Source organism: Vulpes vulpes, chromosome 15, assembly GCF_048418805.1.
Source record: "Vulpes vulpes isolate BD-2025 chromosome 15, VulVul3, whole genome shotgun sequence".
Lineage (NCBI taxonomy): Eukaryota > Metazoa > Chordata > Mammalia > Carnivora > Canidae > Vulpes > Vulpes vulpes.
In genome coordinates this window covers 109,844,068-109,859,079 of record NC_132794.1, presented here as the reverse complement: position 1 = coordinate 109,859,079, position 15,012 = coordinate 109,844,068, and the positions used below count along the sequence as shown (strand labels likewise).

The following is a 15,012-nucleotide window of genomic DNA, read 5'->3' as shown; positions in this document are numbered from 1 at the left end:
CTGTTTCGGTGCCAAATAGCTTTTATTTTGTGTTCCTTAAGGTCTTATTTGAGTTACGTGAGGATATGTACCTCCCGGGAATACAGATCTGCCTCGTCCCGAAAGTAGAGGGTTCTCGGAAAAAAAACAGCTTTCCTAACCCGACGTGGCCTGAAGGGAAGAGCATCCTCTGCCTCTCAGACGTTGCATGTGTTTCCTCTGTGCTTTTTTTTTTTTTTTTTTTTTTTTTTTACAAAGACCTGCGTTATTAGTACCGGTTTCTAGATAACCGAAAGAAAGGTGAAGAGGATTTTGCTTTTATGAACTTGGAGGCCTTACTGTATTATAAGGTAAAAGCTAAGCAGGGTCACACAAACTTTGGGAGAGCAAGAGTTACTTGTACAATAGCTGTTTCATTCTTTTTTTTTTACCTGTTAGAAAAATTGGGCTGTAACCTTTTGCTAAGTATTGTTATGCAGAGTGTTTATTAGGTGGATTCACCAAGTTTGAAAGAAACACCACCAAGGGATCACATGTTAATGTATTGGACGGTCTCCAAAGGAAAATAGACTTTTTTTCTTTTTTTTTCCAGAAATACCAACCTGCAAGTTAATGAACAAGAGGAATACTTTCAACTGGGTTTTGACTTCCTTATGCAAAGTTAAAAGCCACTGGTCAGAAAACTAAAGACGGCTATAGGCCTTCCCTTTCTTTCATGCCCATATATCCAATAAATCTCTCCAAGTCCTGATTTTTTTTTTTTAAGATTTTATTTATTTATTTATTTATTTATTTATTTATTTATTTATTTAATTTTTTTAGAGAGAGAGAGAGACAGGAGGAAGGAGAAGCAGGCTCCATGCCGGGAGCCCAACGCGGGACTCGATCCCAGGACTCCAGGATCGCACCCTGGGCCAAAGGCAGGCACTAAACCGCTGAACCACCCTGGGATCCCCTGATTTTTTTTTTTAAAGACAAAGATTTCTATCTTTTTTCCATCTCTGCCTCTTCTGTTTCTAAGCACTAACTTTCATGGCATACTTTCAGGAGTTTCTTCACTCATTAGCTCGCATTTTCATCTTTGTTTCATTCTTTGCCCCATCCTCTGATTTTCCTGCTCCTGAGCCGCCACCATCTTTGCCCATTAGCACAGCATCTAAAGCCTTTGGTACTCTTTGAGGAACCTCCACACAGTTTTCCAGAGTGGCTGCACCATTTCACATTCCCACCAACAGTGTAAGAGGGTTCCCTTTTCTCCGCATCCTCTCCAACATTTGTGGTTTCCTGCTACAACCCAGCAATTGCACTGTTGGGGATTTACCCCAAAGATGCAGATGCAATGAAACGCCGGGACACCTGCACCCCGATGTTTCTAGCAGCAATGTCCACAATAGCCAAACCGTGGAAGGAGCCTCGGTGTCCAAAAGATGAAGGGATAAAGAAGATGTGGTCTATGTATACAATGGAATATTCCTCAGCCATTAGAAATGACAAATACCCACCATTTGCTTTGACGTGGATGGAACTGGAGGGTGTTATGCTGAGTGAAGTAAGTCAATCGGAGAAGGACAAACGTTATATGGTCTCATTCATTCGGGGAATATAATAGTGAAAGGGAATAGAAGAGAAGGGAGAAGAAATGGGTAGGAAATACCAGAAAGGGAGACAGAACATGAAGACTCCTAACTCTAGGAAATGAACTAGGGGTGGTGGAAGGGGAGGAGGGCGGGGGGTGGGGGTGACTGGGTGGTGGGCACTGAGGAGGGCACTTGACGGGATGAGCACTGGGTGTTATTCTGTATGTTGGCAAATTGAACACCAATAAAAAACAAATTTATAAAAAAAAAATAAAGCCTTTGGTACATGTGACTCCTGCCTATGCCGCAGGTTCCCCTACCTTTGCCTGTGCTTTCCTCTCTACCTACGATGTCTTTTTTCGTGGATAGCAGGGAAAAATCCTGTTTATCATTGAAAACCAAGTATAGAATTCCCATTGTGTTACTGCTTTTTCTGTACTGCACTTAAAGTTTTCAGGTACTGTAATTCTCTTGTGGTTTAGGATTGTATAAAATAATTCTCAACGTTTGTGTTCTCTACCATCTGAATGATTTTTAAGATTAGGAATTATTTTATACCTAGTGGACAGGTTCAGAAAAGGTTTGTTGAATGGAACTGATGAGCAAAGCAGTATGGGTTTAGAACTTTATTACAATGTAAGAGGAGCAGAAAAAGGAGAAATTAGTAAATTCAGTCTTATACTTTTTTTTTTATTAAAGCCAGAGTAGTTGTGGTAGTGCAGAGGTTACCTTGATTTTATTTATTTTTATTTTTTTAAGATTTATTTTATTTATTATTTATGATAGACACACACACGCAGAGAGAGAGAGAGAGAGGCAGAGACACAGGCAGAGGGAGAAGCAGGCTCCATGCAGGGAGTCCGATGCAGGACTCAATCCCAGGACTCCAGGATCGTGCCCTGGGCCAAAGGCAGGGGCCAAACCGCTGAGCTATCCAGGGATCCCCTACCTTGATTTTAATATGCTAAATTACTCTTAACATGAATTGCAAATGTTTCTTCTTGCCTTTTTTTTCCACTTTAAATAATTAAAACATTTTTGAAAACTTTCCACCAGTATCATGATGTGTTCTTGGCTTGCCTATTTTATTTATTTATTTTTAAAAAGATTTATTTTATTCACGAGAGATAGAAAAAGAAAGAGAGAGAGAGAGAGAGGGAGAGAGAAGGAGAAGCAGATTCTATGCAGGGAGCCCGATGTGGGACTCAATCCCAGGTCTCCAGGATCACACCCTGGGCTGAAGGTGGCACTAAACCACTGGGCCACCCGGGCTGCCCCCTGGCTTGCCTATTTTAAAGAGAAATTTGATATTTTAGGATTTACACTGTGAATCATGACTGTGTATTGTAACACAGTGGTTCTGAGACACTTTGGCTTAGGACCCTTTATACACTCATATGTTGAATACTCCAAAGAGTTTTTGTTTATGTGGGTTTATGTTACTAATTTAAAAAAAGAAAAACACTTCTGGTTTCAGCGCTGACATGAAAAGAGTTTGGGATTTATCACAACCATCTTTACAACAACAACAAAAATGTTGAACAAACTGAAAAATCAATGACTTTTTAAAAATCCACCAGGTGATGAGGTCACAGGGTAAACAGCCACTCTGACAACTGGAAAAATAGGTAAATGCAGAAAATCCCAGTGGAGATTGGTTACTAGGAACAAAATCCTCTCGAGGAAGTAACTGGGAGGAACACTTAAATGGTCATCGATGAACTACTGGAGGCTGAGCCTCTTCTGAGAGAGATACTTAACTCCTGGGAGCCCACTTTTAGAAGGCCCCACACTTTTATGGGTTTTACTTCCAGGAATCCCACCAGATTTGCACAGTGAAGATTGGAGAAGAATCTCCTAGTGCTTTCTGCAGGGGGAAGGGAAAAGTAACCATTTTGAAATACAACCCACAGTAGTCTCCTTAATAAAGGTGTACTTTCTGGGGGGGAAGCTACCAGAGTCTTTTGTGATCTGGGGGATGAGTAATTTAGCTTTCCTGTTGCATGTAGGGAGAGGGGGAAAAAAAAGACAAACACTTTTGAAGGTGACAGGCAAGGGACTCAGGTCTGCTAAAAACAGATTCAGTCTTAAGATTATGGAATGTTGGGGCAGCCTGGGTGGCTCAGCGGTTTAGCCCTGTCTTCAGGTCAGGGCCTGATCCTGGAGACCTGGGATCGAGTCCCATGTTGGGCTCCGTGCATGGAGCCTGCTTCTCCCTCTGTGTCTCTGCCTCTCTCTCTGTGTGTGTGTGTGTGTCTCACTTGAATAAATAAATAAAATCTTTTAAAAAAAGATTATGGAATGCTTTCATTCCCCAGTGCCTTACCACCACGTCAGCAGGGCTCCGGGATAAAAACAGTCCTTTACAATTAAGAGAGTAAGATGCAGACTATTTTAAATGCACTTTCTAGGGAAACCAGAAGGCATTAGGAGGGACAAGAGTGGGAATGTTAGAGGAAATTGAAGCCCCTGGCACCTGTAGTTCCAGCGAATATTAAACATCGCTTAATTCCTAACCAGATTAACATAAAACTTTGATTTTTATGTGATTACCTCAGTAAAACGTGATTACCTCAGTTCCTATCCATTTCTCCATTACATTATGTCTGACTTTCAGCAAAACATTACTGCACAGGCTGAAAGGCAAGAAAAACTTGTGCCAAAGAGACAAAGCAAGCATTAGAACCAGTCTTAACGTATGACAAAGATTTTGGAATTATCAGGGAGCTTAAAATAACTAGCATGTATAAATTCTATAATATACTCTAGTTGAATGTATCACTAGACTAGGATTTCAATTTGGAAGCTCCTCCTTCCTCTTTAGGGCAAAACCTGACTCTTCTCACAGAAGTTGCCAGGACCACAACAAAGCCCTCAGCTGAACAGGAGGAGTCTGAAGCAAAGCCCACAGTCGTGAGAGCTGTGGGAGAGGACAGGGATGGACCTTGGGTCAAATATGGGGAGCTCACAGGCTTACTCCCGGTAGCCTGGGATCCAGGCTGCTTTCTGCCAGCAGTGATGCCAGTGATGCAATCCACAAGTATTGTATTTGCAGCCACCTGCCCCAGGGGTTAGCTGCAGGGGATGACACCTGGCAAAATAGGTGATGTGGATCAAAGTCCTGGTGGGTGTGAATTACTAAGACTTTGCCACAGGAAAAAACAAGCCCCTGTAACTGGGATCACATCACAAAAGTTCAACTCCTGGATTCTGAGCACAGCTGCTGTCTACACCTTGCCAACATGGTCCCGCCTATCACTCTCAGTGCTCTTGCCTAATCACTGCATGTGATTTGCCAATGGACACTTAAGGTGAAAATCTTTTCAATAACCGGACCCTTCCCAAAATAAAATGCAACTGGATTTCTTTGCATATCTTTCAGCTCAGAGCCAAAATCAAAGCCTCTGTGTGATACAGTTAGTGAGCACTAGGGTATGAAGAACAACGCTACATTTCAGAGGTTTGCAGAAAGGTTGAGGGGGTTGGAAGGGCACTGGACCTGGGAGGAAGGTGTTGGAGGGAAAGGTCACAGAACCAGCCCTTAGTTCCTGCCTTTTTTTTTTTTTTTTTTTTTTAAGATTTTACTTATCTATTCATGAGAGACAGAGAGAGAGGCAGAGACACAGGCAGAGGGAGAAGCAGGCTCCATGCAGGGAGCCCGACATGGGACTCGATCTCGGGTCTCCAGGATCATACCCTGGGCTGCAGGCAGCGCTAAACCGCTGAGCCATCAGGGCTGCCCTACTTCCTGCCTTGTTGGTGACTTGCTAGGTGACCCCAGAGAGTCACTTTCTGAGCTCCAGTTTCCTCATCTGTCAAATAGAGTCTTAGCTTTGTGTCATTGCTTTGTGTTCTGGCCATCTGCGGTGAAACCCAAAAAGATTATGCTAAGACACGTTGGATCAGTAGCTTAATGTTGCTGACTTATAAGCAAATTAAAATATTCTTATCAGTAAATGAAATGATAATGCTCATGGTTTACTGTTATGTCCGAATTTATTGCTCTGTCTGAATTTAGGGGCTTGTATCTTGAAAGTTGTTATCAGATTGACAAAATTAATATTTGGGTCATTGCCAATGAAATATGTCAGCATTCTCATGGGTGCTAGGCCCTCTGTTTCATATTGGGGATCCAGAATTTCTGCCTCATGAAACTCACACTTAGAAAAAAACAGATTTTTAATGAACAGATTCATCAGAGCAATCTGATAACCACAAGAATAAAAGGAAACCAGAAATCAAGTGGCCGGGGATCCCTGGGTGGCTCAGCGGTTTGGCGCCTGCCTTTGGCCCAGGGCGCGATCCTGGAGTCTCAGGATCGAGTCCCGCGTCGGGCTCCTGGCATGGAGCCTGCTTCTCCCTCTGCCTGTGTCTCTGCCTCATTCTCTCTCTTTCTCTCTATGTCTATCACAAATAAATAAATAAATCTTAAAAAAAAAAAAAAGAAATCAAGTGGCCCTTTCTGTAGGGAAGGACTACATAACTTGTCTCCTTAATTGTGACTCAGCTTATTCAAAGCCGTGTCCGTCAGAGTAGTTGCTGCTTTGATGGAGAACATAGAAAAGAAACTCGGAAAAGTAAAACACTTTTGAGTGAGGTAAAAAATGGGGGGTGAGGTGGGGAAACAACACAGTTAATTCAACTCCAGAGCATTGGGTTCAGTGAGGGGGAGCATAGTAGGTTCTTGTAGTCAAGACAAATATCTGTTCAGAGTTAGAACAGGAAATGGAAATCCTTATGATGAATGAAATTTAAATTTTTAGAGAGGTACATGCAAATGGCATGGATACAGAGGAAAATGAGCAATTAACATGGGGGACATGGGAATCGATGAAGATTTTATAGAGGAATTGGCATTGAGTGAATTCTTGTAGGATTCATATTACAGCACATGAGGAAAGGGATTGGAAGAGCTATCTAGTTAAGGCTCAGAGGCGTGAAAATACATGGGGCATGGGGAAATGCAGTGGGAAATGAAGCTGGAAGGATAGACTATGTTGAAATGTGGATAGCCCAGTCTAGGATGACACATGTGATGTGCCTGGGACACAAAATTTAAGGAGGCATTCACTCTCAGGGTCAGACAAGTGTGGGGTCGGCACAGTGGCTATGCTTATCAAATGGAGGATTGATTTCAGACTTCTGCTTCTGGGAAGATGGAGTAAATGTACTTTTTGTTATGGTTTCCACCATAACAACTGAAACTCCTGGACATTATATATAAAACACAAGACCCTGACAGGTGGAGGGAAGAAAACAGGCAAGTTAGGAAACTTAAATCCAAAGAACATGGTGGTGAACTCCCTGGGTTTTGTTTTTGCTTCATATTTCCAGACTTGGAGATGAAGAAGCTGTCAACCTAGAAACACCAGTGGGTGAAGACAAAAAATCCTCCCAAAAAACCCCTGCTGTCTCTAGCCAAAGGACCAAGAAAAAGGGAGCCTAACAAGCCAGGGAGACTGTACTCCAGTCAAATGTCCCAGAAAAAAACTGTGACTCCACTCCCAGCCCCTCCTCCTCCCAGCAAAGACTAACTTGAAAGTCTAGACCTTCACTCTCACCAAGCTATAGAGTTGCCCCAAATCACCCTTTTCTATCAAAGTAGTGTCTGAGATGACCGAGTGATAACATCCCTGCCTCCCCAATCAGTGGAGATCTTGGGGAAGTCTGAACTTTCACCTTGACCCAGTGGTAATGAGGCACAATTACGCTTAACTGCTGGGCTGGTATCAGAGGAGACTTAGTGGAAATTCAGGACTCTGACCATCTCCCACCAGCAACAGGGTCACCTCTACTGTAGGATCAGTGGAGATCAACGCAGGAGGGGATTTCTTTGCAATCTTCACCCCAAGAACCTCATTGAGTTCCTTGTAAAATTCACGAAAGTGGTTCTCCCCCTGCTAGAAAAGCCTGGGCCCCTAGGAATATTTTTCTCTCATGGTGGTCCTCCTTTAGCATCCAACAATTTATCACTTACCATTTAAGTATTCCTAACGGTTGCTGACTCTAGCAGTGGCTTCAGCTCCCGAGAAGCTGTGATTTTGTCTCTTCTCTATTCATCTGTCTCTTCTAGTGGTGTGGTGGTGTCTATTTGCTCTGTGACTTCAAGACATGTTGATTATCAGTTTGGTTAGCTTTTTTCTTGCTTTGAGGATGGCAGCTCCCAAGCTCTTTACATGTTGTAGTGGAACTGGAATTTCTTTGTTCATTTTCATTCGTTTTTCTTTCTGTTCTTAAGACTGGATAATCTTTCTTTCTTTCTTTCTTTCTTTTTTTTTTTTTTTAAGATTTTATTTACTTATTCCTGAGAGACACAGAGAACGAGGCAGAAACACAGGCAGAGGGAGAAACAGGCTCCCTGAGGGGAGCCCAATGCAGTACTTGATGCCAGGACCCCGGGATCACGTCCTGGACTGAAGGCAGATGCTCAACTGCTGAGGCCCCCAGGCGTCCCCTAAGACTGGATAATCTTGATTGATGTGTTTCCAAGTTCATTGATTATTTCTTTGCCTGCTCAGATCTGTGGTTAAGCTCCTCCAACGAATTTTTTTCAATTATACTTTCCAACTCCAAAATTTCTATTTGACTCGTAAAAAAAAATTCTTTAAAATTTTTTTTTTTGTTTTATTTTATTTTTTTAATTTCTTTTTTTTCCCAGAGATTTTATTTATTTATTCACGACGGACACAGAGAGGAGAGAGAGAGGGGCAGAGGCACAGGCAGTGGAAGAAGCAGGCCCCATGCAGGGAGCCCAACATGGGACTCAGTCCCCGGTCTCCAGGATCATGCCCTGGGCTGAAGGCGGTGCTAAACTGCTGAGCCACCCGGGCTGCCCTTTTTCTTTATTATTATTATTTTTGGTATTTTATTTTATTTTATTTTATTTTATTTTATTTTTGATTTTTATTTTCTTTTTTTTTTAATTAATTTTTATTAGTGTTCAATTTACCAACATACAGAAAACACCCAGTGCTCATCCCGTCAAGTGTCCACCTCAGTGCCCGTCACCCATTCCCCCCCACCCCCCGCCCTCCTCCCCTTCCCCCACCCCTAGTTCATTTCCCCGAGTTAGGAGTCTTTATGTTCTGTCTCCCTTCCTGATATTTCCCAACATTTCTTTTCCCTTCCTTTATATTCCCTTTCACTATTATTTATATTCCCCAAATGAATGAGAACATACACTGTTTGTCCTTCTCCGATTGACTTATTTCACTCAGCTTTTTGGTATATTTTTTTATTGGAGTTCGATTTGCCGACATATAGCATAACACCCAGTGCTTATCCCATCAAGTGCTCCCTTTAGTGCCTGACACCCAGTCACCTCAACCCCCTGCCCACCTCCCTTGCCACCACCCCTTGTTCGTTTTCCAGAGTTAGGAGTCTCTCATTTTCTGTCTCCCTTTCTGATATTTCCCACTTATTTTCTCTCCTTTCCCCTTTATTCCCTTTCACTATTTTTTATATTCCCCGTATGAGTGAAACCATATAGTGTTTGTCCTTCTCCAACTGACTTGCTTCACTCAGCATAATACCCTCCAGTTCCATCCACATTGAAGCAAATGGTGGGTTTTCGTCATTTCTAATGGCTGAGGAATATTCCATTGTGTACATAGACCACAGCTTCATTATCTATTCATCTGTCGGTGGACACCAAGGCTCCTTCCACAGTTTGGCTATTGTGGACATTGATGCTATAAACATTGGGGTGCTGGTGTCCCAGCAATTCACTGCATCTGCATCTTTGGGGTAAATCCCCAGCAGTGCAATTGCTGGGTCATAGGGCAGGTCTATTTTTAACTCTTTGAGGAACCTCCACACAGTTTTCCAGAGTGGCTGCACCAGTTCCCATTCCCACCAACAGTGCAAGAGGGTTCCCCTTTCTCCACATCCTCTCCAACATTTGTGGTTTCCTGTCTTGTTAATTTTCCCCATTCTCACTGGTGTGAGGTGGTATCTCATTGTGGTTTTGATTTGTATTTCCCTGATGGCAAGTGATGTGGAGCATTTTCTCATGTGCATGTTGGCCATGTCTATGTCTCCCTCTGTGAGATTTCTGTTCATGCCTTTTGCCCATTTCATGATTGGATTGTTTGTTTCTTTGCTGTTGAGTTTATTCAGTTCTTTATAGATCTTGGATACTAGCCCTTTATCTGATACGTCATTTGCAAATATCTTCTCCCATTCTGTAGGTTGTCTTTTTGTTTTGTTGACTGTTTTTTTTTTGCTGTGCAGAACTTGTTACCTTGATTAAGTCCCAATAGTTCATTTTTGCTTTTGTTTCCCTTGCCTTCATAGATGTATCTTGCAAGAAGTTGCTGTGGCCAAGTTCAAAAAGGGTGTTGCCTGTGTTCTCCTCTAGGATTTTGATGGATTCTTGTCTCACATTTAGATCTTTCTTTCATCCATTTTGAATTTATCTTTGTAAATGGTGTAAGAGAATAGTCCAGTTTCATTCTTCTGCAGGTGCCTGTCCAGTTTTCCCAGCACCATTTATTGAAGAGACTGTCCTTTTCCCAGTAGATAGTCTTTCCTGCTTTGTCGCTTTTTCTGGATTCTCTATTTCTGTTCCATTGATCTATGTGTCTGTTTTTGTGCCAGTACCACACTGTCTTGATGACCACAGCTTTGTAGTACAACCTGAAATCTGGCATTGTGATGCCCCCAGCTCTGGTTTTCTTTTTCAATATCCCCCTGTCTGACATTCAGGGTCTTTTCTGATTCCACACAAATCTTAAGATGATTTGTTCCAACTCTGAAAAAAGTCCATGGTATTTTGATATGGATTGCATTAAATGTGTAAATTTCCCTGGGTAGTGTTGACATTTTCATAATATTTATTCTTCCAATCCATGAGCCTGGAATATTTTTCCATCTCTTTGTGTCTTCCTCAATTTCTTTCAGAAGTGTACTGTAGTTTTTAGGGTATAGATCCTTTACCTCTTTGGTTAGGTTTATTCCTAGGTATCTTATGTTTTTGGGTGCAATAGTAAATGGGATTGACTCCTTAATTTCTCTTTCTTCAGTCTCATTGTTACTGTATAGAAATGCCACTGATTTCTGGGCATTGATTTTGTATCCTGCCACACTGCCAAATTGCGTATGAGTTCTAGCGATCTTGGGCTGGAGTCTTTTGGGTTTTCTATGTACAGTATGATGTCATCTGTGAAGAGGGAGAGTTTGACTTGCCAATTTGAATGCCTTTTATTTCTTTTTGTTGTCTGATTGCTGAGGCTAGGACTTCTAGTACTATGTTGAATAGCAGCGGTGAGAGTAGACATCCCTGTCATGTTCCTGATCTTAGGGGAAAGGCTTTCAGAAAAAAAATTTCTATCTCTTTATTGATGTTCTCTATTGGAGCCATTATTCTCATACTTTAGTTCTTTAGACAGGGATTCCTTTGAAAATATTTAAAATAGTTGATTTGAAAACTGTCCAGTAGGGCCAATGTCTGGGTTTCCTAGGGAAAGTTATTAATTGCTTTCCTTTACCTTTCATCGGTCATAATTCTTTTTTTTCCTCCTTCCTTCCTTTCTTTTTCTTTCTCTTCCTCCCTCCCTTGCTCCTTCCCTCCTTTCCTTTTGTCTTACAGTCTTTTGTTGAAAACTAGACATTTAAAATAATGTAACATGGCAACTGTGGAAGTCAGTTTCTCCCAGCTCTCTAAGGTTTGTTGTTGTTTAGTGACTTTTCTCAACAGATTCTGTAAGGTCTGTATTCTTTGTTGTATGTAGACACCAAAGTCTCTGTTGATTAGCTTAGTAGGTAGCTAATGATCAGGCAAAGATTACTTGAAATGCCTGGAACCAATAAATCTCCCAGTCTTTCATGAGGGGCTCCATGTGCATGTTGGGGCATGCCTTCAACAACCAGCCAAGCCTTCACTTTTTGCTTAGGAAAATGCCTCAGGGTCAGTCAGTGGTGAATGCTCAGGACCATCTTGTGTCTTTCTTGAGGTTACTCATAGCCTTAGACACGCACACTGCACACATGCATGGCCTAGAGTCCCAGGAATTATGTTAGAGCTTTTCAAAACTCCTGAATGGACAGCTTATTTACCAGCTTTTCCTTTAAGCTTTTTGGCTATTCTGTGATTTGCCCCCAAATGTTATCCACTACCTCAGGCAGCCAGAAAGGTAAAAGGTATGGTTGTTTTTGCCAAATTCCCCTTAAAGGAAGACTTTTTGCATCGGGCAAACTCCATGTTAGGTCAAATACAGATAGTTTTGCAAGTGAGGATTTCCATGTGACCGGAAGACAGGTCAGATAATGACAGTTCTTTGGGAATGAGGCTTTGAAAGAGCTCTACCTCTGTTTTCCCTTTGGTGGCTGCAGTGCAGCTTGGGTTTTAGTTTCAAGGTTGCCATGGAGCTGGAGAGGGAATGATGGAACAATGCCATAAAGCCTTGCTGCTCATACTGAGGCTCAGTTGTTCTTAAAAATAGGTGTTTCCTGAGCAGCAAGCTTTTAGTTAATTTCCAGGGTCTGAAAAAGACCCTTTTTCTACCAGATTTTTTACTGCTTTTATACAGGAAAGAATTTTCAGAGGTCTTATGCCACTAATTTTGTTGATAAGCCCCCTGCTATTTATAACCTCACCCAGGGTTTAGCCAGAGCAGCAATGAATAACCCTTCATAGTTAAAATAATTTCCTCATTTAACTGAACCAGCTTTGCTAGGTATGAATACCTTAAAATAATATAAACCTGATTTATAACATTTTATTCATTATTGCTTTTTGAAATCTTTTTTGTCTTCGCCATAAAGTATGACAATATTTGGAAGTCAGTGAACATACAGCTGAGTCCTATGAAATGACTAGGCTGTTATTCTATCGTGTTGCTGCAACATAAAGTCTAACCAGTCTTTCATAATTGAACTTTTAGATATAGGAGTATTTTTAGATATTAGCCTTCCCCACATTACTGTTCTTTGATTTTAGTGAAATCCCAGATTTGCTTTAGATTAACAGTCAGACCTTAAAAGGTTATTTGAGGGAACCAAGATTGAAAGGGTGAGACTGAGAATAAATGATTTAGAATAGTATTTGGACACTCCTGTTTCTATTGGTCCAAAAATGTATCTGAACATGAAACAGAATTCAGAACTCCATGAAAGGGAGTTGGTGTCCAAAGTGTTGATGTCACACAGCCTCTGGCCTGACGGGCATAGAAGTTGGAGCTGGACAGTGGCTGTACATTCTGGTAGCTCTTGTGGAGACGATGCATCCAAAAGCCAGCTCCTCAAACTTAGATCTTAATTACTCTTAACGGGGATAACTAGAGTTTTCTTTCTCAAATTAAACATTTGAGAAATTCCTGATAAAATGTACTGTTCCCTAAAGTTTATATTAATTGTAATTTTTTTTTACTGCGGGCATTCATCGAACATGGAAGACTCAGAGGGTAGTAAGTATGTTTCTCAACTCTGGGTTGTTTTTCAGTCCTCACTCACTTTTCCCCAGTTTCAGAGAATGAGATTAAGCAAATGGCTTATTCCAGAAAAATCGGATTTCCTGGGAAGATTGAGAAGGAAAAAAATGGCAGTTGTCAGTGGGAGAATAGAAGACTGTTTTCCTGAAACACGTATCACTTACAAAATGGATTTGTGTAGTCTCAGCATTGTTGAACGTAACATTTTAAAACAGTCGTCCCCTTAATCATCCCCATAGGAGATTACTAAACCTGATGTAGAGTGAGGAGCTAATTCAGATTCTGAAAGTGAATATATTTCAGGACCCAGGTATTTGGGAGCAAAACGATTTGTTTGAGTGAAGCTTGTTTTGTTACTTAGAGCTGCACATTACTGGCGGTGAAAGGAAGAAAAAGATGCTCCTGCTTTCTTCTTTTTCTCTGGGTTTTGCATTTCAGTCTGGTCTCCTTCATAAACAAGCCCTTTCCCCCTCTCTGGGCCAGTTTAGGGTCCTATGCTGTGCCTTCTGGGAAAACTCATTTGTATGTTGGGGGTTCACTCTTTTTCCAGTAGAGGAAGCTGTTGAGGTGGCTAGGTGGCTGGGTGGGGAGGGAAGCCACTTTGTTTGCTGCACTTCTCTGCCTAGATAAAGCCAACTCTTCTAAAGTCAACACGATAATTATGTTCTGCATTGGTGGCGGTATCCTGATGGCCATTCTTGTGCTGATGTGTGTTGTCATCGGTCTTTACCACAAAATATCCAACGCATTAAAGTGAGTGATGTGGGTAAGACTGAAAAGCACCCCCTCAAATAGGATACCCGGGGCTCCCTGCCTGAGCAGAATCATCCCTTGCCCTGTGCCCACACCCAGGGGGAGGTCAGGAGCAGCAGGTAGGTCTGAAAACGCGAAGACAGGTGAGTGTGGAATCATGAGTTTTCCCCCTTCTGGCTTAGGGCTGTGAACTCATAAGTAGAATGTTCTCAGCGTGGCGGGGGGTGGGGGGCTGCTGCTGTGATGCTTTGCCCCACTACCCTCCCGAGTGGCGAGTGGACCCTCAGCCGGCTTACTCCTCACACTGGTTGGGCCCTCCCTCTGTCCCAGGCACTGCAGACTGTGCAGGAGGCTGTGGGTGAGTCTGTGCCTGGGATTCACTCAGAGGACAGGCTGGATTGACCTCCTCTTAGCAGAGTTGGGGGAGCGGTCAGGGGGTTCTCTCATTCACGTGCATGGCCCTGGGGACAGTGAGGTGGGCCTGGAGGACTGTGGGGAAGCTGAGCTGGGTGAAGGTCCCGGGGACACCTGACAGGGGAGTGCAGCCCAGACAAAAGGTCATTAACTTTGGGGGAGAGGAACCCTGGAGCCTGGGAGAGAGATGGGTCGTGAAGCCGCGCTGTTCCCGTCCTAGGGAAGTGAAGCCTGTGAGCTGGAAGGTAAATCCCAGAACATGGGGGGTGGGGGTGGGGGTGGCCAAGTGTGGCCCCTTCCCCATCCTGCTCTGCACTCGATGGGCCTGCAGGGATCGGCTGGGTGATCCACACCTGCGCTTGCTCTCTCTTGTTGGCTGTAACCTGATTTTCCATTTCTAGCAGTGGGAGAGGAAGGGATTGGATAGGAGCTTGGGACAGGGGCCGAGAGCTCTAGTTTCGGGCTGCTGTCATGTATTTGATTGGTCCAGCCCCAAACCTCCCAGATACCCCTGATAATTGTGACAAATGGATGGAGAAGAAAAATTCTAATCCCATGCTCTGTGTATGTCTTTTCTTAAGACCTCCAAAGTCACCTCTTTGTTTGGCCTTAAAAAATAATCCAGCCATACTCACTCAGGACAAGGTCGCTGCAGCCGCCCTCTCCGCTGGGTCTTATCCCAACCTCCAATGCTGTGACGAATGTAGCTTGTATGCTGACTTCGATCCCCTGCCACCGTGCTTCTGTGATGTAAATGAGGGACTCTGACTTGGGTGGGCACAAATATATTCATGCATAGTATTTCTTTTTTAGTAGAATGTTGTATTATTCAAGTCAAGTTTTACAGTGTTTACATTATG

At 42.7% G+C, this 15,012-nt stretch overlaps 1 protein-coding gene across 1 annotated transcript; it reads left to right on the top strand.

The window, feature by feature from the left end:
* Nucleotides 1-12,345: 12,345 nt before the first annotated feature.
* FAM24B (family with sequence similarity 24 member B) lies at nucleotides 12,346-15,012 on the top strand. Its single transcript, XM_072738138.1, has 3 exons — nucleotides 12,346-13,738; nucleotides 14,069-14,096; nucleotides 14,609-15,012. Exons 1-3 carry the CDS (start codon nucleotides 13,647-13,649, stop codon nucleotides 14,918-14,920), a joined length of 432 nt encoding a protein of 143 aa, XP_072594239.1. The 5' UTR covers nucleotides 12,346-13,646; the 3' UTR covers nucleotides 14,921-15,012.

What these genes read in the sequence shown, in the direction of transcription:
- FAM24B (XM_072738138.1), top strand. Translation starts at nt 13,647, where the DNA reads ATGTTCTGCATTGGTGGCGGTATCCTGATGGCCATTCTTGTGCTGATG. An exon ending in AAAATATCCAACGCATTAAA is followed by an intron (nt 13,739 to 14,068) that starts GTGAGTGATGTG and finishes CCTCTGTCCCAG; the next exon opens with GCACTGCAGACTGTGCAGGA. An exon ending in GACTGTGCAGGAGGCTGTGG is followed by an intron (nt 14,097 to 14,608) that starts GTGAGTCTGTGC and finishes CGAGAGCTCTAG; the next exon opens with TTTCGGGCTGCTGTCATGTA.